The 26,746-nt window shown below is 51.7% G+C and overlaps 4 protein-coding genes across 4 annotated transcripts; 2 read left to right on the top strand and 2 right to left on the bottom strand.

The window, feature by feature from the left end:
• Positions 1-69: 69 nt before the first annotated feature.
• On the bottom strand, positions 70-1,655 carry LOC128720300 (short-chain dehydrogenase/reductase family 16C member 6-like). Its single transcript, XM_053813962.1, has 4 exons — positions 1,626-1,655; positions 1,307-1,519; positions 904-1,230; positions 70-835 (listed from the first exon to the last, which is right to left on the bottom strand). The coding sequence occupies exons 1-4, from the start codon at positions 1,653-1,655 to the stop codon at positions 392-394; spliced, it is 1,014 nt and encodes a 337-aa protein (XP_053669937.1). The 3' UTR covers positions 70-391.
• An 8,248-nt stretch (positions 1,656-9,903) lies between these two features.
• LOC128720314 (mucin-5AC-like) lies at positions 9,904-16,150 on the top strand. Its single transcript, XM_053813982.1, has 2 exons — positions 9,904-10,214; positions 14,020-16,150. The coding sequence occupies exons 1-2, from the start codon at positions 9,904-9,906 to the stop codon at positions 16,148-16,150; spliced, it is 2,442 nt and encodes an 813-aa protein (XP_053669957.1).
• An 836-nt stretch (positions 16,151-16,986) lies between these two features.
• Positions 16,987-18,795, bottom strand: LOC128721244 (uncharacterized). Its single transcript, XM_053814980.1, has one exon. The coding sequence runs from the start codon at positions 18,793-18,795 to the stop codon at positions 16,987-16,989; it is 1,809 nt and encodes a 602-aa protein (XP_053670955.1).
• A 3,516-nt stretch (positions 18,796-22,311) lies between these two features.
• On the top strand, positions 22,312-26,338 carry LOC128720304 (uncharacterized). The gene is made up of 6 exons (XM_053813971.1): positions 22,312-22,715; positions 23,668-23,802; positions 23,881-24,525; positions 24,620-24,730; positions 25,817-26,131; positions 26,209-26,338. Exons 1-6 carry the CDS (start codon positions 22,312-22,314, stop codon positions 26,336-26,338), a joined length of 1,740 nt encoding a protein of 579 aa, XP_053669946.1.
• The last annotated feature ends 408 nt before the right edge of the window (positions 26,339-26,746 follow it).

The following is a 26,746-nucleotide window of genomic DNA, read 5'->3' as shown; positions in this document are numbered from 1 at the left end:
ATAATGAACTACACCGAAGCGTGTCATTTAATTCTTCATTAGATATCCGAAAATCGTTAGAGCCTTTTTTCAACATTTCATATTCAACATATGATGAGCCTACTTATTTCAGTTTTGATTTTCAAAATGTATAAAATTTTCCATTCCGTGGATTGATCGTTTCCAATGATGAGTTGATTGCTCACGATCGGATGTTTATTATATTTTAGTTTTTTTTGTTCATGTTACTTTCTTACGGGGTACATACTGCGTATAACTTATTTCGAGAAAACAAATAATGTTTAAAGCAAACGTAATAGAAAACAAAACTAGTGTATAACTTCAATCGTGCACGGTCATGGTGCTTTTGGTGCGCGCGTTATCGTTCTTGTGGGTTTATCTCTGCCAGACACTACAGATCCAGCCCGGTGTCGATCAATTCTCGTAGCAGCAGCGTCGCTCGACGCGGAAGCAGTCGAAGCAAATGGCTCACGTACAGCAGATACTTGGGGATGCTAATTTCAAGTTCGTTGCGTCGGACACCGGCGATTATGCGGCGAGCCGCTTCATCCGACTTGATACGCCCGAATGCGGACGAAATGCGCAACCGGATGTCGTTCAGGCAGTGGTCGGTTATGATGAACGGGTAAATGTGCACCAGCGTCGTGTGGATCGTGTGTTGGCACTTTTCAATGCGCAATTCCTCCAGCGTCGACTCGTAGAGTCCCTGCACGGCGAACTGAGACACTGCGAGGGGCATCTGATGCTTGAGGCCACTAACGCCGGCAACCGACGTGAGAAAGACAACGTGTCCGCGTGAAGCTTTCTTCATCTTGGGTAGTATTGCTTCGAGAAGCTGCCGGGGAATAGAAGGGAAGCTGTTACATTGAAACATAGCCATTACGAAGTGCGCGAGCTACTTACCAAAAAATGAGAAACTACGCCGACATTTAGCGTGAACTCGATCGGAGGCGGTTCGGTTACCAAACTCCGAGCACTCGGCACGTTGCAGCAGTGGAACAACATGCTTATGGTGCCAAAGTTATTCTCGATAGCTGCCACCGTTCGGTTGACTTCCGCCTTGTTCGTTACATCGCACGCGTATGCATTGGCCACTCCACTGCAGGATCGGATCTTCTTCACTAAGAGCTCGTTTTCGGTGGCATTCACGTCAACGCACGCAACCTTCACCCCGAGAGTCGCTAATTGAATGGCTAGATCGTATCCAACTCCACGACTGCTGCCTACAACCTGCAAACGGAAATCGATCTTGGGTGAGTTTTGTTACAAAGAAAGAAAAAAAACCACTTCGGGCACATCCACGTACAGCAGCTACTTCTCCGCTAAGGCTCTTCGCTTTCGGTGGCCGCACGAGATGAAACACAGACCGTAAGAGAGTGAGAAACAACTGGACCAGGATGATCAACACATCCCAGCAGAAGATCAACATGGCGTACAGCCGAAGGATCATCGAAACTGGTTTCCGGTGACAATCGAGCCAAGCGGGAAGTTGGCGAGGGACTTCTTTGGTTTCGAAGGACTAAAAGAAAGAGAAAACCATGTTAGAATCAACTATGTCTTTTTCGTTTGAACGTGCTTATGTGTCGGTGCCCTATCCTGGTGATAAATCCGACTATTCTACTTACATTGCATCGTGTTATGTATCGGTTACGCATTGTTTCAAAGCAAATAAATCTTGCCAAACGAACAGCACATATCCGCGCCGCATAGCACAAAAGTTTGGTAGTAAATTTAATTAGTCAACCGACAGACACACACCGGATACGCACATCATCTGTCCGACGTTCAGTCGATTACGAGTAAATTATGTTTAGCCTGATCCATTAAGCCTGCCCCCAAAATGTCGCAATAATTTGCTCGAAATAGGAACTCCACTTACCTTCTTGCTTAACTTCGAGAGCCCACTTGAGGTAAACGTTCCCGTGGCGCGGTGTTGTTCCGTTTATCTCGAATTCCAAAGTCCAACTGATTTGGCTGCAACTGATCTGAATGTATGTTAGAGAATGCACGTAGTTAATTTGGGAAACATTTGCTAGCGTATATTTTGTTATTGGAGTTTGGCCAATAATTAGTTAACTGCTTCCGTGAACAGCGATTTGTTCAAATCTTTTACCGGACCCGTTATCACGAAAGCATGTTACCTTTAACACACAAAAATCAACTGCTGCCGTGCCAATTTTGATATTATTTTTAAGATGTTAACAGTAACTAACTATCCCGAAAGAAGACCACGTTCACACACCTATAAGGTGAGGTTCTAAACGATGGTTTATTTACAACCGGTGCTTAAAACGAATGAAACGATTTAAATTCAATTTTTAATTAAAAAATAGCTGCTGTTAGCTAACAAAAATACCGACCAAAACAACGTCCTTTTTGACAGCTCAACCGTTACAGGTGACACAAAATGTGTTGTTTTGAATTTCGCCCCAATCTGGAAGGGAATTCGAATAAGAAATCGTGATTACAATCATTAAATCAATAAATATTACCGCTACGCAAAAACCGAAAGGTTTCTTTGTTTCTTTTTTAAACTATATGAAAGTTCCACTCGTGAATCCGTTGAGTAGTTCACGTATCACTTTTACTGTGTATGCAAATGCGTGTAATATGATGTAGCAGAACGTGTTTTACGTTATTGAATAATTTTCATATTGATGTATTCTTTTCTCAGCAGATGCAAGCACATAAATGTCCAGTTTAAAAAAAACTTTGATTTACAACGATTGAAACATTGATACAGTAGGCCACCTTGGGGATGCTTTATAAATTTAGCCGCCGTGTTGAAAGTCTATGCTAGATTTTTAGTAGCAAATAAACGCTTTAAAGTGTACTAAAAGTGTGCTATTTTGCAGATCAGCTGGTGAAAAATACCCACAAAAACTGCAGTAAAACGCTTAGCGAGTGCATCAACCAATGCTGATTATTTACTGTAGCAAAGAAAACCGAACACATCGATTGTGCTGCCATCTATACGACACTATACAAAGCAATTTTTTACTTAACGCCATCTACAAGTAAAAACTGCAAGCTTTGAGTACTACTAAGAGCGACATCTAGTTTGTGTTAGACAAAGCGTTTTTAGTACAGTATTACAGTTAGCGCCATCTGTTGGCTAGTAGGAAAACCATAGTCGTTCAGCTAGTATGCTCTCCTGTTACTTTTGCGAAAAACTAGCTGTTTTGCCCGTCCAGGGCACGAGATGATTTTGTTAATTTTTTAATCCGTTTCCACTAATCTTTACAATTCCTATTAGTTTTCTCGCCGGGCGTATATTCATGCTGTGGTTATTGTTTACGTACGGTTGTCTACTTCTCGCTCACTCGTTCACTAGTTTTCTATCTCGTTCCACCACCAAATTCTCACGTTGTGCACATAATGCACGCTCTAAGAATTGTTTGGTGATTTCATTTCACACCTGAAGAGCTAGTAGCCTTAAATAACGATGCCACAGCTAATAAACTTGTTCAAATCTTTCAAAAAAAAACGCACTAAATGCTCTCCTCAGCTACATGATTGAGGCGTACGAACCCACTTCAAGTATAGTACGACGATGTACCAGCAGACGATAAATAATGCCAACCCATAATGCTTTCCAAAACATCAACACGTTTCGCTCACTTCGTTGCAACTCGTCACCCGAAATTCGTCTCCCAAAAACACAACAAAAACAGCACCTTTGTCTGCAGCACATTCAGGTCACGCGAATTCAACGGGTCAGTCACACAGAGCACAATGAAACTATCCCATTCCAGGCGTTGACGCTGCCACTCCGCTCGTGGGAGAAGGGTCAATCTGAATTTCCACCGGAGATACACTTAACCTCAAATATTTTAATCAACGCCCCAAAATGTTCCCCTTCTTCCACAATCACCTCCAAACGAGATCCTTGCCACAGCTCGTTCATGCCCTCATGAAACGTTTCCTTTGGGAGATCAACTTCAACAATGTTCTACCGATCGGTGGCCCGGCGTAACACGGCGTAACAACGGATACTAATTGATTCATGCCCGCCTATTCCGTGCGGTACTTGCGTTTAAAAACCGAACAGCTTAACGTGATAATTATCCCGTTTTGTTTGGGTCGCGCTTTACACGCCTCAGTGGGTTCGGCGTTCCGATTCAGCAAACTCGATGGACCCCTGCAAGCTGTTGATTATGTTGATGAAGTGATAATCTGCCTCTCTCTCTCTCTCTCTCTCTCTCTCTTGCTTGCACGCAAGGGTTCGCGCACGTGGTTGTAGCGGATTTTTCGCGCCAAATGCAAGATTCAAACCACCTTTCTGCCCTTTTTGGTGGCTCGCGGTCGGGAAATTTCCTATCATGATTTTTTGTGGGCTTGATTTTCGACACCCCCCCCACCAAACCCCCCTTCCCCCCCCTCCCCAATGTCGATCACCGAATTGACAGGGCCAGGTAAAATAATGCCCACTTCTCAATCGCTCCCGGGCTCGGTTGAAAAATCGCACAAATCAGACACTTCCGTCCATCAGAGAAAGGAGGTGAACCTTCCAGAAAGGAGGTGGCTCCCCCTGAACGCATCCCACCCACTATTATGCGCGCATACACCCCCGAAAAAGCCGCAGGTTTGAGCTCAATCTTTGCATCCGTTTCTCATCACTCTAGTGCGGGCTTTCTTTCTCTCGCTCGTTTGCTCGCACGCCAATTTTCCGATCAATCGACGGCATCACCCACGGTGGCCACTGAGAAAGTGCACGAATCGATACGAGAGCCAGCGGCTCTCCCGCCTGACCCGGACCGGAAGCTTAAACTCACCCCCCCTTTCACGTGGGTAACGCCGCTTTGGGGTGAGAGAAATCATGCAAAAATGAAACCAAAAAAAAAAGGTTAACCATCCTCGGCAGCATAATGACGCCAATTCTTTTCCTGGCGACTTTCGAATGGCCCGACAGCGTCAGAGGTCGCTCACCACCATCAGGGGGGGTTGGTCAAACACCTCACCGTTGGCAGAAGATCTCGTTCGAATCGGTTCTCAGCCCGCACATTAGTGTGATTCCTTGGGTGGTTGGCCTGCAACAGAAGCTTGGGGAGATGCATTTGAAAGGGGGGTGAGTCTCCGGGAACTTGGCGTTCGTGCAAACACACGCAAACAGAACGAACGCACATTCATTTCACGCTTGGTTGAAAACGCTCAAAGCGTAAGGGTTTTTTTTTACATTTGCGCAAGTCAATTCAGGTTCTAGGGGTGAGCGGGAGAACGGTTCGCACGGGGTGGGGTGGCGAGAAGGTACCGGGTGAAGATGAAAAGTGGCTGGAAATGAGAAGAAGACAAAAAGAGTGAGAGAGAGAGAGAGAAGGAAAAATATACTCCCCCCCCCCCTAGAAGCTCGCTAATTATCTTTACTCCTCAATGGGGGGTGGCGAGATGGACGGTGGTTTGGAGGAGTGGGGTGGGGGGAAGGAGCATAAAAAAGCATAAAAAAAAGAGGCACAGATTTGATTTGTAGTCTCATGCTCACATGCCGCCTAAGCCGCACACGAAACTGCATGTCTGTTGATGATGTTGAGATGATGAAAGAAATGTCCTATCCCCCTATGAGCACGAGAAAGCGCCTCCATAAAGGTGTACGAAAAATTGTAAGCCTACTGTAAATGACACGTCCGATGATGCTTGCAAAAGTCATGCCAAGAATGGTGCTTGTATTTTTTGGCTGTTTCGACACACTAACAATACCCTGCTTGTGCGGTTGTTTGAGATCGAGAACTCTTTCGCTCCCATCTTCTGTGGCTTTTGTGGCGTGCCTTCTTCTTCGTCTACGCCTCTACGCTATGGTAAACCGAACAGCGCCCCCTGGTGAGGTGGAGCCAAAGCCAAAGCGAAAGAAATTGCCGATGGCGTTTGCTTTTTATCTGCCACGGCACGCCACGCTTCGAGCCCAGTCTGCAGTCGAAAGCCAACCGAAACGGACCGCTTGGAGCGGCAAATACCCTTCGAGTTTGTGCACAGGAGCTGATCCCGTGCATCGCCAGCTGATTGAAGTGGTGTGGCCACTTACATCGACACACACACACACGCGCGCGTGTAGGGGAGTCATCAGAAAAAAAGCTTCCAGATTCGGGCCAACGCCCCTGACGCCATGGACGCTTCATAACCTTCTGCCCTGGATTGAAAACTCGCTGGCTTTGGGCGTGTTTTTGTGTGCTTTTTGTGTGCCACCATCGGCAGGACATTGTGACGTTCCTTGACTTCTCGGAGAGGTCATTCCGTGTGTGCTCGTGGGGGTTTTTCCCAGTGCGTGTTGTGCGAGTGTGATACGTGAGAGTGGAACTTAAGGATCACACAATCCAAGGCGAGAAATTCAAGAAGAAAGCACACACATACGCTCGATCGATACAGCAAAAGCAACTCCCGTCTCCTTGCAACTGTCTCCCAACCACAAGTGCACCGTGCAGCTGCTGAAACCGGACCCAGCCTCCTGGGGCTGTGGGGGTTTTTATCTTCCCTTGTTTTTTTTTTTTCGTTTCTCTCGCGCCTCAAAGTCACCGCGACATAACGGTAAGAATCGGGTTGTTCGGTAGAATGTTGGTCAGCCAGCGGCCACCGTTGCTTTTCAAATGCTTGGGGTTTTTTTGTTTCACTCCTCTCTCTTTCTCTCCCGATTCCCTTACTCGATCTTACGCGATCGTGTGCGAGAAGAAAGTTGCCGCGCTGTGTGTCGCAGCTTCAGTTCGGAAAACCTTTAGAAAAGCTTCTAGCGATCAGGGACGGATGGGATGAATGAATGGGATTCGGTGGGCTTTTGCTCTCCTGTGCATCGAAGTAGGCTAAGCGTTTTGTGGCTTTCTTCCACCACCCACCGGACACACCCGAGACACCCTTTTGGGGTGAATGAGCTGTGAATGAACTTTGGGCTTTGGTCTGGGAATTGGGCCCCGTCTGGGTCGAGAAAATGTGCCCCCAAACCGATGGCCCTTTTTTTGCCTTTGTTCACAGAGCTGGGAGTGGATAAAAGTAAAGTAAAAGAAAAAAGGAAAGAAAGAACTCCCTATTTTGGGGGTGAAACTTCCTCCCAAAGCGTGAGCCGCACGTCGACGACATTTGTGGACGGTTATGCTCGCTTTGGATAATCGATATTAAATCGCCTTCTACAGTGCTGCAAACGGGGGCCCAACGACTTACGTGCCGGTTGTAGCCGGTCGATCGGTCGCTTGATTAAGCTAACTGTAAAGTCTGCTGATCGCCAAGGGAATCGTTTCCCCCGTATGCGAGGAATAAACATTTGCGATTCTTTCCACCGTCCGAAGGCAGGTTGTTTTCTTTTTTGCTTCTCTCTCTCGTGCTCTCTTCATCGTATGATAATAACTAAATCGTTCGTAAATACGTCTCCCTGCGTGCGTTTCGATCGCGGTGAAAGTAGTGACCTCATGCGCCCGGCCACGACAGGCTCAGAGATGGTAACGCGCGTGAAAGAATTTCAACGCCACCGCAAGCGACGAACCCAGTCGAACCGCCAAATTGAGTCGTGGTTGGATTTTGCGCCACGAAACTACGCATTTTGCGTTTCGAAACCATTTGCCCGGTTTGCATTTCACCCGTGCGGTGTTCCTTTTTGTTGGAAGATGGAAGATGATGAATTTTTAAAACGCACTTTAGACGCGGATTTTGCGCGCCTCGGAAAATCGAAACCGGATCGGAACCAAATCCTTATTGTTACCCTCACCCGACGGAATGGTGTGGCTTGGGGTGTGTTTAGGCTGACCTAAACCCCGATTCCACCACCATTGTCCCTTTGGGACGCGTTCATTTCCACGAGCAAGCTTCTCCACCTTCACGAGGAGAAAGTGTAACGTGGCCCCGCTTAGCGTTGAGCCTTCTTCCGGGGGTGTTTTGTTTGGGAACGTTCTCACGCAACTTGCGATCGCGATTGTAGATCAAGTGCGCGCGCCCAGTGGGAAGGTGTATCGCACTGATTAACCCGGTTCCGGTGAGACACTTGCTTTTTTTTTCTCTTCCTTCTCCAGCCCGAAAACGTGCACCGAAGCGCGTTGGCTCGAGACGGCCGTCGTCGTCGTCGTTGCTGTCGTCGTCGACCTCTAAAGCCACCCTCCCAGGACCACCCATTGTTCCTTTTGGGTGATGGAAATCATGTCAACAGTCCCAGCAGCACGCCCAAGACCCCAAATCACGCTCATCCAGTAGAACACGGCTCGAACCGAAGCTCGTCAGTGGAAAAAAGGTTTTCCACGTGGTTCCGCGGGGTTTCCCGACTTAAAGACGGGTTTTGACGCGAACTCGCGCTGTTTGCGTAAAGGCTCCGTAAGTGCGCATTGTCTTCGCGCCAATGTGGCCATTTGCATTTGCCCCACGGTCGCACGGTGGGTGCTTTTGCTCGTTTTTTTTTTCGTTGTTGTTTCCGCTGCAATGGCCCTTTTTCTCGCTCTGCTTCCGAGCTCAGAGACGTTCGCTGGCATGCCGAAGGAGTCCGTTCTACCGTTCACAAGAACGCTTCGTGTGACCAGCGGGAGTAAATACCCAACCGTGTGATTTTCCGGCTCTGATGCGCAAGAACCACGCATCAGGTGTGGAGGAAACGCACAGCACAACATAACGGGACTTCGAGCGAGGTCGAGTTCATGAACTTGAAAACGAAACCGAAGAGGTTCCCCCTGGGGGTTGATGAAAGGGTGTGAAGCCCTCGGACACGCACGGCGACCATCTGGCTTTTCGGGCTGGGTAGTGATCACCGTGATCGTGTTTCTCACGCAACGAACGCATCGGAAAATCAAGTTCAAGACGCTTGGAGACGCGTACGATCAGCTTGTGGTACGATCGCGTTACGCAATGTGAAGTCGGGCGATCTCCGATCGCTTGGAATGTCCCGTGGATTCCACTGTTCAGGACCGGATCCGATTCGATCGTTAGAAAAGTGGCGCATGAAACGCCAAACCCAAGCACCGACGGATGATTCGTGTTCCTTACGTTCCTTGCGGCACGCGGTACTGAGGTGGCCAGATTTAGGTCAGCCATCGTACAAGCGTTCGCTTGCTTCCTAATATTTAACGGTGCATATGGGAGCCCGCGGAATGGGCGTACGGTTCAGAGCCCGCCTCGGGTTTTCAGGGACCGCCCGCTAATAGACTTCAGCGTACTGAGTGGCAGGAAGCGACCACTTTAGGGCCGGACCGGGTGCTGGCCAACTGACTGGTGGGGGGGAGGGAGGTATTGTTGGGCAAACAAACAACAAAAGATCAAGGAACCGTTCGGAATGGACGGGGAGAGCCATTTATTGCGCGAACCGCACCAAATGGGAGCCCTCCTTTCGGGAAATCGTGCGGCAAAGTGGTTAGCACATTCGCGCTTCCGAAACGGGGTTACCGGGCACTTGAGGCGAGGCTTGAGGGTTGAATGTCCTTTATGGTATGTCCGAGAGAGAAAGAGAGAGAGAGAGAAAGCGTACACGTGGAAATGGGTGACATAATTCGATTGGCGATACCCGTTAGCCGTGGCAAAACGGTTCTTATGACGTGTTGAAATTCGTCAGCCGTGCAACTGTTTATCGATTGAAGACGCTTTGTCGAAGATCCCTCGGAATGGGTGGGAAAATGGGGTCACCGATGGGGTGGGATGTGGATGTTTACATCATAATGGGGTGCGTGATTCATCGCGTCGTCGTAAATTGGAACGGTTTGTCGAGGCGATATAATACGCCTGAAGTTAGGCAATCGTGCTGTGATTCTTTTTGAGGCCTCCCGTCATCAGGAGTAAGTGTGAGATATTAGCGATTTCGGGATGATTTGAAGGAACTGCGGTGTTTGTGGGTGATCACGAACCTACGACGAGCATGTACATAGTTCATGAACAACAGCAAAGCGGCGTAAAGTGATGATAACTGCACAGAATTTAACGCTGAATCTATCCATCATTCCCATCACCCAAACAGAGATGAAATCGATCGCGCTTTTTGCGCTGGCTTTGCTGTTGGTGAGCCCGGTCCTTGCCCGGCCCAACCTCGTGGAACCGATCTACCTCCGGCGACGCAGCAACCCCTTGGAGATTGTGGAAGAAAGCGTCGAATCGAGCACCCAGCTTCAGGATGTCTCTGTCTCGACGAGCACCGAACGGCAGCAGAAGCCATCGACAGTGGCCAGTACAGTCACGGAGGCGATCACCTCAACCAGCAGTAGTAGTAGCAGTGGCAGTAGTACCAGCAGCAGCACTAGTTCCAGCAGTAGTACGTCCACACACCAACCAAGGTACCAAACTACTAACGATGGTCTCTCTAGCGACAGCTTGATCAAGGAATTTCTACTAAAAAACCTTGCCAACTTGCGCGGTCAATCGCCACTCCCCGTGGCACTTCCGGTATCGGAAGTGGTCGGTTCGGAGGAGCAAAACACGCTGCGATCCGTGTCGCTTGGGGTTTCGGGTTTAGGGTATCCATCCCACGCAGGTTGGGACGTCCCAGAGAAAACATACGTTTACCCTGTGAAGGCACAATACCCGTCGGTTCCACTTTCGATCGATGTTGGCCAAAAACGACGGCCAGTCATCCACAAAATCATCACCAAATGGGCAGATAAGACGTCGGACGTGTTGAACGTGGAGTATGGCACGTCCCCTGCCGGGTTGTTGAGGCCTTCGAGCCAGATTTACTCGAATTTTGCCGTCACAGCACCGGCTAGTGATCCGCCACATTACGCCGGTGGTTTCGGTGGCTCTCCGGAGGTGTTTTCCGGTGGTTTTCCTTCTCAGGACGAACCTGGAACGTACCAGCAGCCAGGTGCGGGCTCACTCGTACCCGTCAGCGGTTCGGGCACAAAGCACAAGAAGAAGCATAAGAAAAAGAACCGCATCAAGATCACGATCAAACCGACAGGGGGCGCTAGTGTGCCGGTGAAGGTATCAGCTCCACCGCAATCCGGAGATCCGGACCGTCCGGATGCGGTGTATTCGGGTGAGCAGATCGGTGGCGGGACTTGGGATCCTTACGATGAGGTCGTTGACCCGTACGAGGAACCAGTGAACCCGTATGACGACACGGGCGATCTCAAGGGCGAAGCGGTCACGGATTGCAACGAGATCAGCATCTCGGTGAATGGAAAACAGGGTTGTAGCGATATCGCGATCGCCATCAACGATCCTAACGCGAGTCCCACGAAGCAGGGTGAATTGACGAAGCTGGGACCGGGGGTGAGTGCCGCGGTACCGGGAGTGGCAGGAGCCGCCGCGGCCGCAACCCTTGGGGCGGCTGGAGCGGCTGGTGCATTGGCGGCGGCTCCACAAGCGGCGGCTCTTCCAGCATTGGTAGCAAGTGACGTCGCGTTGGTGGGACCGTTGGCGGCGGTGGCAGCGGGACCATTGGCGGTACCGGCTGGAGCGGCCGCTTTACCACCAGCCGCTTCACCCGTGTCCAGCTTTCTCAACACACCCATCAGCAGCATCGTGAGTAACATTATTCGGCCGCCGGTGAGGATCGGCGGCTCGGGAAATCCGGCGGCTGGAACGGGTTCGAGTGGGCAAGGATTGGGTGGGCAAGGACACGGAAAACCGAAGCCGGGAAAACCGGGAAAACCGTCGCACGATGATGGTGGATCGTCACTTGTGCCGGACGTGTCACACGCACTGCTCGGCATGATGGCGGCCATTTCCGCCATGACACCGATGAATATGTTCGTGCTCGGTATGACAAGTCTGCCGGTGTTGGCCATGATTGTGGGCACTTTGGCGGCTGGTATGTACATGTACAAGTTCTACTATCCGACACCGGTTCGGCATTACACCACGACCGTGCTGGTGCAGAAAAAGCCGCCTGTTTCGTACCATTGGGTGCGAAAACCTGCCGTTAGGCGGCCAAGTCGTCGACCCACACATGTGACCTCGTCGTGGAGTGATTTCGATCACAGTTGGGTTCCGGAAGCGGCTGGTTGGAATAATGATCGACGTAGTATGCACCATTTTGCCGAACCGTACGGCCACTACAGACCGGCGGCCAGCAAAGGCAATGCAACGCGAACACGATGATCCGATGATCTGGAGGACCTGCTGAAGGTCTATGTTTTTTGTGTGTTTTGTTTGTTGGCTAGCTTTAGTAGAACATTCCTTGCGCCAGGCCCAGAGTGCGCGCCCCCTCCCGAGTCGTAACAACCACTAGCTGTAGTACATTAGATAGCGGATAGTAATAACAAAAATCCACCACCACCAAACAAACCAAACACCCGCATCCGTAGCATTGTATGGCTTTAGCATTAGAGGTGCCCGAATAATGTTAGCCCCCATTTCCGATCGAACACTAATTTAATCCCAGTGCATGTTGCATGATGTATGGTGCGATTTCTAAACCCAAAGGCGGCCGAAGAAGAGAGACATAGAGTGTGTGAGAGAGAGAGAGAGATATAGAGCAATCCCGCCAAATGGAGCCCGCCACGTGTTGGCAGCCGTTGTCCTCGTCTTTCTCTCTATTTGCGGGAGATATAATTAGCGTAATTTCGATCGAGCACCAGCATGGAGAAAGAAAGCAATTGATAGGCGCTCGTAGGCCTCGAATGAGAGAGAAAGAAAGAGAGAGAGAGAGAGCGATAGACCGTAATCAAATCGGTAATAGATTTATTAGCCACCGTCGGTCGTCTAATGGCGTCAGGTCGGCGAGCGGCTGCTTAGTGCAATAGTACATCAAGTAGGGTCGGTGTACACGCGTCATGGGGCAGGGGGTGAAAGAGGAGAAGGAGGAGAAGGAGGGAGGGGGGAACGGAGGATGATCGTAATTTGGTTTCGGAGCATCATTCGAGCTAATTATCGGCGGCCCTCTAGGTTGAGGCCGTTGTGAAAGCGTTTGACAATTGCGATGTTGTGGATGTGATCGCGAGCTGGTGGAATTTCGAGGATCGCTCCGGTGATCGGCCTCGATCGCTTTCTCCTGGTGTATTACCCCTCGCCCCCCAGGCTCCGGAGCATGCACATCCTCCTTCAGCTAAAACACCTCTGCGTCTGATCGCGATCGAGAGATGAGTGAGATTTGAGATGATGATTCCTGTTATGATGTTATTTGTTTCGAGCCGGGTTTGGTTTTATTTTTTGTTCGTTTCACTTCTGTAAGATCGGTTCATGTGTGTACAGCATCCCTCGCAACCCACCCTTCTCCCAGAGCCCCATCCCACCCCTTTGGGGCTGGTTTAGTGTGTAGAGCGGGTTGTTGTTTTGTTGCTTAGCTAGCTAGACGTAGATTTACAGTTACATCTAGGCGTAGATTTAGGTGAACAGCGTGATACTGAACAGCCGTGGTCCGTAGGTCGAGCGATCGACGATCGGGAGGATTTCAGCTGTAGTGGGGAAGGAAGATCAAACGAACACAGCCTGTAGATTTTAAGCTCGTCTTGTACCTTTCGTTTGTTCGTTGCTCGTTTTAATTCGCCTCTAGTTACTCGAACCATCGCGCCCGCCAACAGGACCTAGCCGTAAGAACCCTAGCAATGTATGTTTGTTATGTATGTGTAGTTGTGTATAATGTGCATGTGGCCGCCTCCCCGGCCTAGAGGGATGTAGTACGGAAGTATCGAATGTAGATTTTGCTAATAGTGAACCAAACAAATCCAAAACGTTCACGTGACTAACAAAGCGAATAAAATGCGCCTGCGCTCTGCTCTGCTTACCCATCGAGTCAACGTCATGTTATTTCTCTTGATGTAAAAAAAAAATAAAACAAACCAACACCAACACGGGCTCGCACCGGGTCCTTTCATCCCTTATCATCTTTCATCCTCGTCGCGCCTGCTGCTTGCTCGCCCACCGCATGAAATTAGCCTTCTTGAACCTACGATTTCCACCAACCAATCAACCAACCAACGTTGCATGAATCCTTTTCCTTCCAGTAGCTCTTTCTCTCAATCTTTCTCTTTCTCTTTCTTTCTGTCTGTGGTCTGTGGTGGTTAATGCATGATGGTACTGTCAGTAGCCCGTAGAGTGGAGTATCGAAACCGCGAATGGTGTGAAAAGTTGCGTGATCGCAGCAGGAAGTAGTTCGTGTGGCGTTCTAGAAGTATACCTATCCTCTTCTCATTACAGCTACGCGTTCAGGCGGCCTGAGCTGCCGTTGAAGACGAAACTAGGCACGTCGGGTTTCGTGGTGTCGACCAGCACGAAGGTCCTGACGGGTGGGGTCAGTGCCGCGTCCGGTGCCTCTCAAAAGACCCGTCCTGGGCTCCTGGCCGGGTCAGGCGAGGCGAAGGCACACGATCAGCTAACCCTCTTTGATCGCTATTCAGGACACGCGGGTATCGCGGAGCCGCTCACCGACGATGAGTACGAGAACGAGCTACAGCGGGCTACCGAGCGGGTGGTACAGCCACCTAGGACGACCACCCCTCGGGAAGGACTCTCCACTTGGGTGTTGCTTTCGGGGAGCGATTCCAGCGAGATGAGCGCCGAGTCGACAAGTACCACACGGAAGTCGACTGTCGTGACGACGACGACGACGACGACGCCCAAGCCGGTTCCGACTAAGCGATTCCAGCCAACACCGACTCGGCGATCCTTTACGACGACAACGGCTCGTCCTGCACGCACGACCACTGGTCCGCAGGAAGAGAAAAAGGATAAGACGAGCAAACCCACGCTTAAACAGAAGACGATCACCACCACGCTCAAGCCGGTGATCGTGAAGAAGGTCAAGAAACCACCAGTAACCACGACGACGACGACGACGACGACTACGACCACAACGACGACTCCAAAACCGACAACCAGCTCAACTCCTACGACCACCACCGAGATGGTGTTGACGGAACAGAGCGCTTCGACGGTGTCAAACGAGCTGGCAGGATCCGTCACCGACGATGGCAGCTCAGCAGAATCGTCCACCTTCTTGATCCTGGAGCCTAAGGATGCTCAGTTCGATCTGCCCGAGGATCGTTCGCCTGGTAAAACGGCACCTGCGAAAGCGCCCAAAAAACCCACGCGCAAAACCAGCGCAAAACCGGCGGGAACGACAGGTGGTTCGAAGAAGAAACCAGCCAACAAGAAGACACGCAAACCCGAGGTTAAGGACGCAGCGAGCAAGAAGCCACCCGCGAAAACGAAACCCGTCTCGACACAGATCATCAACTACCTGTCGCGTGAGGTGATGCCGACGGTGGGTGTGGGCTTGGTGGGGTTGATGATGGCGGCTGGTCTCGCGTCGTACTTTTTGGGTAGTCCGCTGGGGGCGCTGCGTCGATCGGATGATCGTAAGGACGATCTGTACTACTCGAACTACGAAGAATACGCGGGTCCGGATGGTCAAAACGAGGAGGACGTGTTTGGCAAGCTGATCGCGGGTATGCCTGATCGATCGTACTACCGCAATAACAACGCTGTCAGGAGGCGTACGCAGGCTCCGGCTCCGGCTCCGGTAAGAACTGGTCACCAATACTACCACGTGCAGCCGTACGCGGCCAACAAGTATCCACACGTGACGTACCGAAACAGAGCGTATGGTGGCGGTCCAAGTGGTCCAATGCCCGCTGGAGTCCAGAATCAAGCTAAAGCTCAGAACGAGTTCTACTACAACACGCCCCCAACACCTTACTACTCCGCTGTACGACCAGTCCAGACAGAAGCTCCTGCAGCGCCCATATACAGCACGTCCTTCGCGCCAGTGACGTCGGGAAGTCCTGCGACACCTTCGGTAGAGTTGACACCCGAACCCGCGGACATGATGGCAACAGGACCTGAGCACGAGCACGAGATGATGCCAAGTCCGGAGGCGTACTCGGCCGAACACAGCCCGGAACACCACGCACAGTACGTCGTGGGCAGCAGTTACTCAGACGCCATGTTGGATGCGATCAACTCGGCTCCGGTTCCTGAACATGGTCCACGCCGGAAGCGTCGCTCGGTGGACGAAGAACCAGAGTTTGAGAACGAAATTGACGTCGATGGAGATCACGCAAAGGATGAGGTTGGGGAGTCCACGCAACCGGAGGACGTTGAAGTGACGACTGCGGTGGTGGAGATGACTGATGGCCACCGGTACACGTGGGGTGACTTCATCCGAAACACGGTCGAACGCAAGGTGGCGATGGGCATTCATTTTCTGCAACATGTCACCATGGACTTCCAGCGGTACCTTAGTGGTGTTCAGAATCGGTTCCAGAAGCAGCAGCAGGAGCAGCAGAATCACACCACCTCATCGGAGGATAACCGTCGGCATCACTAGACAGCGCTAGTAGCCGACTGGAATGGTCTCGAAGGAGCAGTATTATAAGCAGATTGCACTCACACACACACACGTACCCCGGGGTCCGAATCTGCCTACGGGATTGAGGATAGAATTCTCGACTCGAGCGATCGATGCCGGCGGGCCGAGAGCTCTCTTCTGATCTTGTAGCATCGACTGGCTCGAGGATCGCAGATACCCACACACACACACCCATACATACACAGGCAGACAAAAGGCATATGTCTACGCCGTCCGCCAGGTCTCATATTTATTTATTTATAGTTTTTCCACCCCTTTGCTCAAGTTTGAGGCGTCAGATGTTGGGGTCTGGTGTATCTTTCCCATTGGAAGCTCAGCCGTTTGGCGGTTCTGGGATATCATCCGAAAGCGACTTTAAAAGAAGAAGAATAAAACCATACACACCCACTCACATGAAGCCCGGGAAGGGGCGAAATTTATTCACCCTTTCATCTCCTGGGCCGTGCGTCTACAAAAACGTAACATGAACAGCGTGGAACAGCACAAGGAAACGCAAAAAAAAACAATCAAAAAACAAAAGAAACGGGGAAACCAAAGCCCCGGTAATCGTACACGTGATTAGGTATACTAGTGACCCTGCGCTGCATGGTGATGGTGGTGGGATCGATCGGGGGACAAGCGCACACTCCCCCACGAGGACCTTCCCTCCTCCGTCCGGACGTACTTTTTATACTACTTTTACGCACTACGGAATAAATAAACTATCTCATCTTTAACACGAGCGTTTGCGTTGTTTTGCGTGGGTTTGGGTTTCAATAAATAAGCAAGAGGTCCTGTTCGAGCCTCCTGGTTCATTATTTCCGCTTCCTCCCGAGGACCATCGGTGCGATGATGGCCATCGTAGCCGGAACCATGCCAGCCCCAACAGCGGCCAACACCGCTGAGCTGTCCTGAGCTGCGGCCGTATCCCGACGCATCAGCGAGAAGGTCTGAGTTGAGGGCGCCAAAGGCTTCTTCTTGCGATGTCCTGTCGCTGGAGGACCACTTGTCGTCGTTTGTGCTGGCACTCGTTGTCCTTTGCGTTTGCCCTTCTGCTGTTTGACCGCATCCTCCACGGTTTGTGTGGAGGAAGACACCTCGATCAGCCCGTTGTGAGACGTCGTCATGTCGACAGCGTTCTTCATCGGCAACACCGTCAGTCGGACCGTTTGGTGACTCGTCGCGCTGGCCGGAGTGAACGTGATGGCTCGTTGGCCATGGCGTCGTTTTGGGTACTGATAGCCTTTCGTGGTTGAGATTAACACCCATTCGCCATTGCCTCGGTCTGGGTAGGTTCCGGGACGGTTAGGTGTAGATTGGACGGATTGAACGGCGCGGTCCGGATGGGGATACGCCGGGAAGTTGGCTGGACGACCGTCAGTGATGATGTCCCGGTTAACGTTGGCTGGACCATTTCCTTGAGGTCCTTCACCGTACGCCTTCATGGCGTCGTACGGATTCTGCTGAGGCTGTTGTTGTTGTTGCTGGTCGTACCAACTGTCAAGTGGACTGACAGGTGGCGTTGGTGTCGGCCTACTGCGATCTGCATCTGGTCGTTCGGCGTACAGAGATACCGTTGGACGTCTTCGATTGTACAGCGAATCCGTAGACCCCGCGTAACTAGGCAACCGATTCGAGGGCAACCGATTGTCAGTTCCAGCGCCATAACCATACGCGTCATCAGCATTGTCCACACTGTCAGAGTAGCTAGAGGCTCCAATAGACCCTGAGGTGGCAATCGGGCGGTACTTGGGCGTTTCCTCACTGACGATGGATGCACCACCATACCAGTGCTTATCCTGTGAAGGACTCTTACCAGGTTTCGCCGGTTCTGAGCCAGATCCAGACGCGTGCCACTTCGACACTTTGCTCTCTGACCACGGCACAGCCTCCAACGTGACCCAGCCATCCTTCACGTTCCACGGATGTTGCAAATGAGGACGACCCTGATGCTGCAGCTGCTGGTAACCTCCCGAGGGCTCCTGGTACCAGCGTTTGTTGCTACCAGATGCTACACCCGCTCCCAACACGTGCCGTTCGTGCGTGTCGTTGAACACAAACTCATCGCCCCCTTTTGGTTCATCGTCTTCCGGTGACTCGGAGTCACTAGCGCTTTGACTCTCGCCCTGATTGTCATCCAGGTTTGGCCTCTTATTTCGGTACTGTATCTCGGAAACCCCCGTCGTAGACTCGTTCCTGAGCCGGTTGCTGCCGCTGTTGAGCTGCGAGATCTCGTTTAGGCGCTTGCGAGTCGCGGAATCGGCGTTCCGTAGCTTCTCGGAGTACTCCTTGAGGAACTTGTTCAGCAGGTCCGGCGAGTACAGTGTCTTCCGTGGTGCCTCCGATGTATCCTGCTCCATAGGTCTAGCTACTGTTAGACCCGTGCTCGTGCGGAAACTCGTCGTCGCCGGTACACCTGAGGGTCGGGTTTGATGAGCCGCATCTGTCGCCTCGATGATCGTGATTGGCTTCGAACCGGGCACCTCGATCTCGTACGTTGTGAAGTTCTTCGACGCCATGATCAACTTCGGGGAGTTTGTGAAGTGGATCGTCTCTGCCTGCAGCATCCCGAACACCCAACACGTCCACACGAGCCAACACCACCATCGTCCAGTGCCACCCATTCCGATGTCCATAGAACTTCTCTCTCTATCTCTCTCTCTCTCTTTTCTTTCTCGATCGACACACTCACACACACCCACTGACACTTGAGAACTTGCGAGATCTTCGCGCAACTACGACGTGTTCTGGCGTGGTACGGCTTGGCGCGCTGTTTGACGTCTAATCAGAGCTGGCACATCACGGCCGGGCGACTGAAGCGACCGAGACTGGTTGTCCTACTAATATAGTTGGCTTTCTTGGCCGCACGCTTCACTGTGCGCCGAGCCTAGCTGGCTGGAACGATTCCCCGGCGTCACAACGAGACCCAGCGACGGTTTCCTACGGGCCTTTGGCTCTGGTGCCATTTCTCTCGCCTCGCACAGGCACCTACGACGGGCTTACGTGTGTGTGTGAAGGAAGGGGGACACTTGGGAGGTAGGCGACGAAAGAAAATTGCATCGAACAAAACCCGCCCCAAGGCGGCACGAGAGCGCGCATGACTTGCTCGAACCGCGACGATGGGCGCAAAGGAAAAAAAGGAAAAAGAAAGCTCTCGGCTCAGCTCTAGCACGGGAACGTTTTCTTGGTGGGCCCTCGTTTAGAAGAACGCCTCAGGGTCCGAGGTCTCGGTGGTGGGAAGGTGGGAGAACTAATTTCCAATCTTTCGCTTGCGCTCCCTTGGCACGCCGCGAAGGGCCAACGTGACCGGTAAAGGTGAATGTAGTGGAAAACAGAACCTTCGCGGACGTTGCCGCAGGGCTGGCTGAGGAGTGGCACGCTTGCCAAAGGGAGAGAGCCCTTTCGCCGCTGACCGAAAGGATCGCTCGAGCCCTTAGAAATGGGAGCATTCGTTGACCTCTTCGGTGGTTGAGGGCAGATCGTAGTAGGCGACGCCAGAGTTGGTCGTAGTGGGTTAGTACGATGACAGCACGACGTCAATCACCTGCCGGCTTAACGACAGTGCGCGTTTACAAAGTCCAATAGGTGTTTGTTTATTTTTGGGGTCCCTGAACGGGTGAGAAAAAAGGGACAATTTGTTCGTGAAACAATTCCCAAGTCCCTCAGAAATACGAATCCGTTTCGTTCCGCTTGTTACGAAGGTTAATGAAATTATAAACAAACGGCGACTGCAATTTGCACTTGCTCTCACTTTTTATGCTCCGGGTGTGAAAATGCACGGCACGGCTACGGTGTGTCACCCCCGCCGGGAAACTGGTGTCCTTTCAAGCGTCACCCCTTTTGGATGCATTTCCACCCCCAAACGTGCTTAGTTCGAGCGCGTAGTGCGTCAAGTTGCTCACGGTCACGGAACGCCGATTCGAGCGGTGACAATATTTACCAAAGCCGTTCGTTTGTGGGCGTTTTGCGCGAACCGTGGGCGTGGGTGGAACAGTTATGCTTTCACTGGCGTTTCCATGATGCTTAACCGGCCGGTCGGTGTTCGTGTTGGGTCGCAATTTTCCATGGTTGCGATTTGGTTCAGGTCCGTGTGGCATGGCCAATCGAAAGTTACAAGTGTATGGATCGCCGCGCGGAATATGCAGCTTTTTCCATAAATTATGTTGCTAATGTATACATCAATTTCAACGACATTTTTACATCTTTACGTTATCATCCCCTTGCGTGGGCAGTTTTCAATGACATTAGGATCAGTATGAGAACGTTATTTGAAAAGATGTTTTTGAAATCTGCACATGATGCTATTAATTAGACGATATTTACACCAATCATGTTGTTGGTGCCTTGATTAACATCATAATGAGCTTTCACTATGCAATTATGCAGTGCATCCACATGAGAGAAATGTTTCATGGCATTTTCCATCACATATGAAATATTTCATGAAACATTTCAACGAAAGTATACACGCGGGCACTGTTATACATGCAACGAACGAAGACGTATGAAACGAGTTGAAGACGCTAACGAATGCACATGATCATAAATATGACCTACATTTTTTAAGCATACTTTTTATAAATGTATCCTTCAACTAGACAACCATTGAGAGCACTGCAACTGTGGGAAAATTCACCTAAGCCATCGAGAAGCGGGAAAATCGGGATAGATAAAGTATACTCTCTTGAACATTCTCTGCCAGATGCAAGGCTTTGAAGCAATCAAACTTTGTATTAAAAGCTTTAAATTGCTCTGTTGAATGCCTAAAGATTCATGATTACATGAGCACATTTCTCCACGAAACCAAGTAAAGTGGACTTGAGTTTATTACGCCGCAGCATCCACCACTCTCGGCCACGGCACGAAGCGAAACAAAAAAAAGCACAAATAAACATTTACAGCTACAAATTTATTCGATTATTTACTCAATAAAGCACCGCTAGTTAATGGCTACATCATGCACGCGGTGCATCCCGCGCGCCGATGGCTCACTTAACGAGCCAGAGTCTCGAGTCACGGGTAAAAGCGCCAAGCCAACGCATAAATCATCGTAACCATCCCTTCGCAGGGTCCCTTCGCTCGATCGAAACCGTTACCGCCGGTATCTGCAATCGAACGCTTATCGAACACCTCGCGGGAGCAATAAACAATCGTCCGGAAACACGCGGCACTGAAGTGGGAAGGGCAAGCTGAAGGGTGCACAAAAAAACAAAGGCAAAACAAAAGAAACAAACAAAACGAAAACATTCCGCGTAACTTTCACTTACCGCCGCGCCCGGCCGTGCCCCTGGCCACCCGTCGCGAATGTAATCAATAGAACCGGAAAAGTGGACGTGTTACTACTTTTACAACCCTCCCGCTATCCCTGCCTTCCTCCATCCCCCGCGCATCTGGCCACGCGAGGGTAAGGAAAGCCAGCCCTCGGGCACGTGTCCGGAAGCCCTCAACCAAGAGGATCGATCGTGAGAAATGTGGCGCGTCGATTTCGAACATTTCCGCACGCCGGAAGTGCCGGTGCAAAAATCCACAGGTCAAAACCCCGACCAAAGCTGGGTGGCCTTCCAGCCCGGGGGGTGGCCCTTTTTTTTAGCGTCCTGCCAATGACCCAGGACGATCCAAGCAGAACCACCCAATCGCGGTTGCAACGAGCGTAATGGGAGCGTGATGCGTTCCGGTACGATCGTAACAATGGCCGGATCGTGGGGTGGTAACTGGGTGGCCCTTTTTGAAAGGGATACGGACCAGCGGGATCTCGAGCTGCACTCGTCGAACGTAACGTGACATCGGTGGTCGCTCGGAGGCGAGGTTTTTGGCGACACACGTCGACGCGGCACGTTACGCTGCACGCACGTAAATCGCACGCGTAACGCCGAGGCGCCGATCCTAACAATGAGGCGCATTTCGCGCAAACCACCACAAAACAATGGCGCACGAGATCCTTCCAGCAGCAGCAGCAGCAGCAGCAGCAGCACTGTTTTTGCTTACTGAAGGGTGTCCCGACCGAACAGGAATCGTTATAAATTCACTCGCACCACCTGGCGAAGCGCTTAAACGCGACGCGACAGTGCGACAGAGCCGCTCCAGTCAGCCCAACGGCAAGGACATTTCACAACGGCGCAGGACACTCACAGCGACAAAGCATGCAGTGGCACCATTCGACACTGGCATCAGTGACGGTTGGGCTGATCCTGCTGTGTGCCCAATCCGTCAGGACGATCGAGGTGCACGAGGACGTGCACGAAGAACCCCCGATGGGGTTGGCACCCCAACCGGACACAAGCCCACCCACACCACCCCACAGGGTGGCACATTCCAGTGGTCCGGTTAACGAACGCGATGTAAACGACCCACCACCAGGAGGGGCTAGTGATGGAAATTTCACCGCATTTCCCAGCAACCACCGGCCGCATTCCGGGCACACGTCATCACCATTAGCGACGGAAGTGGTTACGCCGACCGCGAGGCCGGTTACGACCGCAAGCGTCACTTCCTACACCGGTGCACCGCCGGTGCAATCGGCGGGACTTTCGTCGTACCGAGCCGCGTACGTATTGGAGTAGGGGGAAAATTCGCACGTCTAGTGCTCGCGGATCTAACACGATCGCGATTTGATTGTTTGCGGCATCGCGTTGTTGGGATCGGGGAATGAGTTTCCCAGCCGCCAGAGGGCTTACTTCCTGTGTCACGGGAAGCTTAACGGGTCCTCGATGTGGTGCTAAATGGATTGCGTGTTTTGTCGTAATACGGTGTGTGCTGGTGCTTTTTTTTTTGCTCTGCTGCTTGCTTGCTGTGCTGAATCGCAGTAGGCTACGACACGCAGAAGCTCGCGCGCAGAGCGCAGTCGCAGTGAGCCTGTGGCTGTGGCTGTGTGAAGAAAGTGATACACTTTCACTCTTATCGTGCGCAGACTCGCGTAGCCGGCGAGTGAGACCGTGCTTCATGCGTGTGACGTGGTTAAGCTTGGCCCACCCTAAATTCGGTGCCACCATTTGGGTGATGGAAGCGATGGGGATTTAATTTAGGAGCGCTAATAAATCTCCTCGGTGATGGGTTTTTTTTTCGACGGTTTATAAGCAGAGTTTGGTGGTTGCTTTCGAGCACCTACCTTGATTGCACCCTTTAAATGTGCATGACACGTGTGCTTATTGCGAAGTGTAAATGGAACAAGTTGTCTTCTTTATTAAACACATTTCCAATTCGATTTGTGATTCCATCATGCTGTAATTAAGCGCACCTCTCGGTAGGCTGCTTATCAGTCTACCACCTAAGCAAGCACTGTTTGATTGACAAAAAAAGGATCGCGCTGAGACAAAAAAGCAGTGCATTCAAGATGTTGCAATTATATTTTGGATGTCATTTTGCCTGCTTTTGTGCCACTCGAATTTGCTCTGAAGTGAAATGACCCCACGCTACACGGGTTTGGGCATTCGAAACCGTTCGGTGTTCCTTAGCTCCTCATGTGATTCGTTCTCCCTCGTTGCTTTGATACCTTCCAGAACCGGTCCACTGGGACGTGCGACGGCCAGCAACACAGCGATCGTAACCGATCGATCCGTACAACACCAACTATCAGGCTACCGGAAACGCCAGCTGTACGCAAGTGCGGCTCCACGTCCGAACGCCACCGGAAGGTAAGCAGCTTCCGGTTTTCACCGGTTCCTCCACCCTTTTCGTTCCCTTTACACTCATCCTCTTCTACGCCCTGTTAGTGGTGCTTTCAGCAAAGCGTTCGTTCCTTCACCCGAAGTGGTGCCGTTTTTCTCCGAAGACAGTCCGCTTCCGGCCACGGGACCTGTCGATGCATCCTACCCGGCAGGTCCTTCGGATGGGGGTGACTCACGGTGGTACGCCGGAACCGGATTGCCAGGGCTTGGCTCCTCAAAGCCCCCCACAGGTGGTGGTTCCTCGGAGGATACCGGCAGATGGGAACAGAAGTACGTCTGGACGGGTCAACGAGGACAGCCAGTTAGTTTTCCGCAGGAACAGGCTCAAGTGCACTTCCCCACACCCAAGGGCAAGTGGAAATGGGTGCCAGAGGGTGAGGAGGACACTCGCAAACCTCCCTCCGACACACCGTTCTCGTCCTCGGGCACACTCGAAGACCCACAGCAGGCGTTTTTCGGACAGCAGCCCTTCATCTATCGCACGCCTTCCCAAAACCAACCGTACTCGTTTGATCGCGTCCCGATCGAAGGCTCACCGCCCTTCAGCGTGGAGTCCACGATCATTAACGGCACTAGCAGCAGCAGTAGTACAACCACCGGCAGTAGCAGTAGCAGTGAGAGTACCGAAGGAATCTCGGGTGGATCAACAACGGTCAAACTCGCCGGGAAAGAGGACGCTCATCTCAAGGGGTAAGTAGCGATCGATCACTTTCGCTTTCGACGCACCTAAACCCGTGGAGAACCTGTCTTCTTTTTTCCTGCCCTTCTTGCCGCTTTCTTGCAGCATTTCACCGTGGAAGAAAATCATTCACGTTCTGAGCGCAGCCATCCCGATTGGGCTGCTAATTTCGGCCCTCACGCCACAGGTCGTCTACATCAGCCCGAACGCCACGCAGTGAGTTGTGCCTTTTGGATGTCGTAAGACTCGTGACGGGTGGAGGCACGGTTGCAGGGGGGCAAATTAACCCATTGTTTTCGAAGGCGCACAATTATTCGCAACCCGCACGGGGACCGGCTCGGAGCTTTTGGGGGAGGCCAATTTTCGCAAGAAAAACTTTCCGCCGCAATTCCGGCGCTCCGGCGAAGATGAGCAGCAAATGAGCCCGTGCATCGCAAGTGCAATTCCCTGTGTTCCCCTCTCCCTCTTCCCCTCTCCAACCTCTTTCTTCCACTTTGACATCACCCAGGGAACGGAACGATTACGGAACGCCGGTGCGTTGCGCGAACGAAAGGTGAAAATGGCTCGCGAAACAATGCGCAGCTCGCGAGCCGCGCTCGCGCAAAACGCGATAAAACCACCCCTTGGGGAGGGGTGAAAAAAGGGTGAGGAAAGGGGAGGGGGCGAAGGGGGAGGGGGCGAAGGGGGACGGCCCGCAGCCAGAAGATATCACAGCCCACTTACACACCGGCCGCACCGTCGAAAGTGAAAACGTGTTTCCAGCGACTGCACCGTTCCTTCCCGTGTTTGCTTGGGGTGGTCTTTTTTTGTTTTTGTATGTGTATTTATTTCTCTCTTTTTTTCCTTCTTCCTTCCATTGCGCTTTGCGCGCGGTTTGTGATTTTTCGCCGCTCGTTTTCATCCCCACCCATGTTCGTCATCGCGCGCGCCTTCGGCATGTTACATCAGTTATGAAAGATGAATGAACCCCTGGGGGAGGAAAAACCGGGCAGGAGGCTGAGGCTGGTGGTGGTGGGGCAACTGATGGCACGATGCCGGTGCAATAGAGCGTGGAGATTTCACCTGCACACACACGCACACACACACACTGGATGCACGCACGCACGCACGCACCTGTGCCGGTCACGGACCATATTTTTTGTGTTTGGTCGTGATCACCGGCGATCGGTGTAAAGGGCTTCGGTGTTGCGTTTTTTCTTGCCCATTTCCCTTTCGATGACGCATGCGACACAAATGCGCATGCGTCGTCGAATTCCACGCCACCCACACAGAGCTAACCACAAGCGTTCGGTTGCTTCCCAGGCCCTCAATTCAGCTGCAGACACCAACTCCGGTCAGTGGATCGAGTCTGTCGGGTTCAGGACTTCGCCAACGCAGCCTTACAGCCTCCGATCCGGCGGCTCTCGTGCAGTTGGTGCGCAAACTAAGTGCGCTCGAGGGCGCAAACGAACTGCCCCAAGGGCCACCGGACACGAACCTGAACCTCCTGAACACCTCGGACGGAGGTGAACTGCACGGGTGTGATTGGGAGCTGCTCTGCCAACTCGCCCACCAAGGAATGTCCGACTCGGCCGGATCGGACCCGCTCCACCGGATGCTGTGGAAGATCGTGCGCGAGTAAGTTACGCTCGAGTACTGAGGTGGCGACTTTCACTGAGGTTGGCGGTTTGGTTCGTCCTGCTCTTCTTCCACAGGACTCCCGCCGAGTGGACGGGCCGGCTTGGGTTGGACGAGGTGTTCCGTTTGATCCGGGCTGGGGATTGTGGTCGATTGCGGCACACCTGTGGTCAGGATACGCGTGAATCGGACGAGGATCGCACCTGATCGGTAGAAAGCCGAAAGCCGGTTGGTGCATCCGCAGTGTAAGGTGCAGTGTCGGCGTGTGCAGGAGCAGAAACGGAGGAGCAGAAAGTGCAACCCGGACTTGTGGGGAGAAATTAATTGTCGTTAAGCGGGGAATTTAGCGCCCGCTAGTGTGGGACTCATCGTTTCACCTGCGTGTCGTCGGCGTTGGGGATGCTCGAATAAAAAGAAAAGATAATACATGTGATACACGTTTGTAAAGGAATTTTGCAGGGAGAAAGAGATGCGAGAAGGCTGAGTTGCATCGTACACCGAGGAGAAGAGAAAAGCTCATAAAGCACAAAAATCTTGGTTAGCGAATAATCGGTTTGCGTTTGATATTTTATTCGTAATTTCTAATTATTTTCCCTGCTCCACCTGCACAACCTC

This window comes from Anopheles nili, chromosome 2, assembly GCF_943737925.1.
Source record: "Anopheles nili chromosome 2, idAnoNiliSN_F5_01, whole genome shotgun sequence".
In the NCBI taxonomy this organism is placed as follows: domain Eukaryota; kingdom Metazoa; phylum Arthropoda; class Insecta; order Diptera; family Culicidae; genus Anopheles; species Anopheles nili.
The sequence above is the reverse complement of the archived record's forward strand: the minus strand, read 5'-3'. Positions and strand labels throughout refer to the sequence as shown.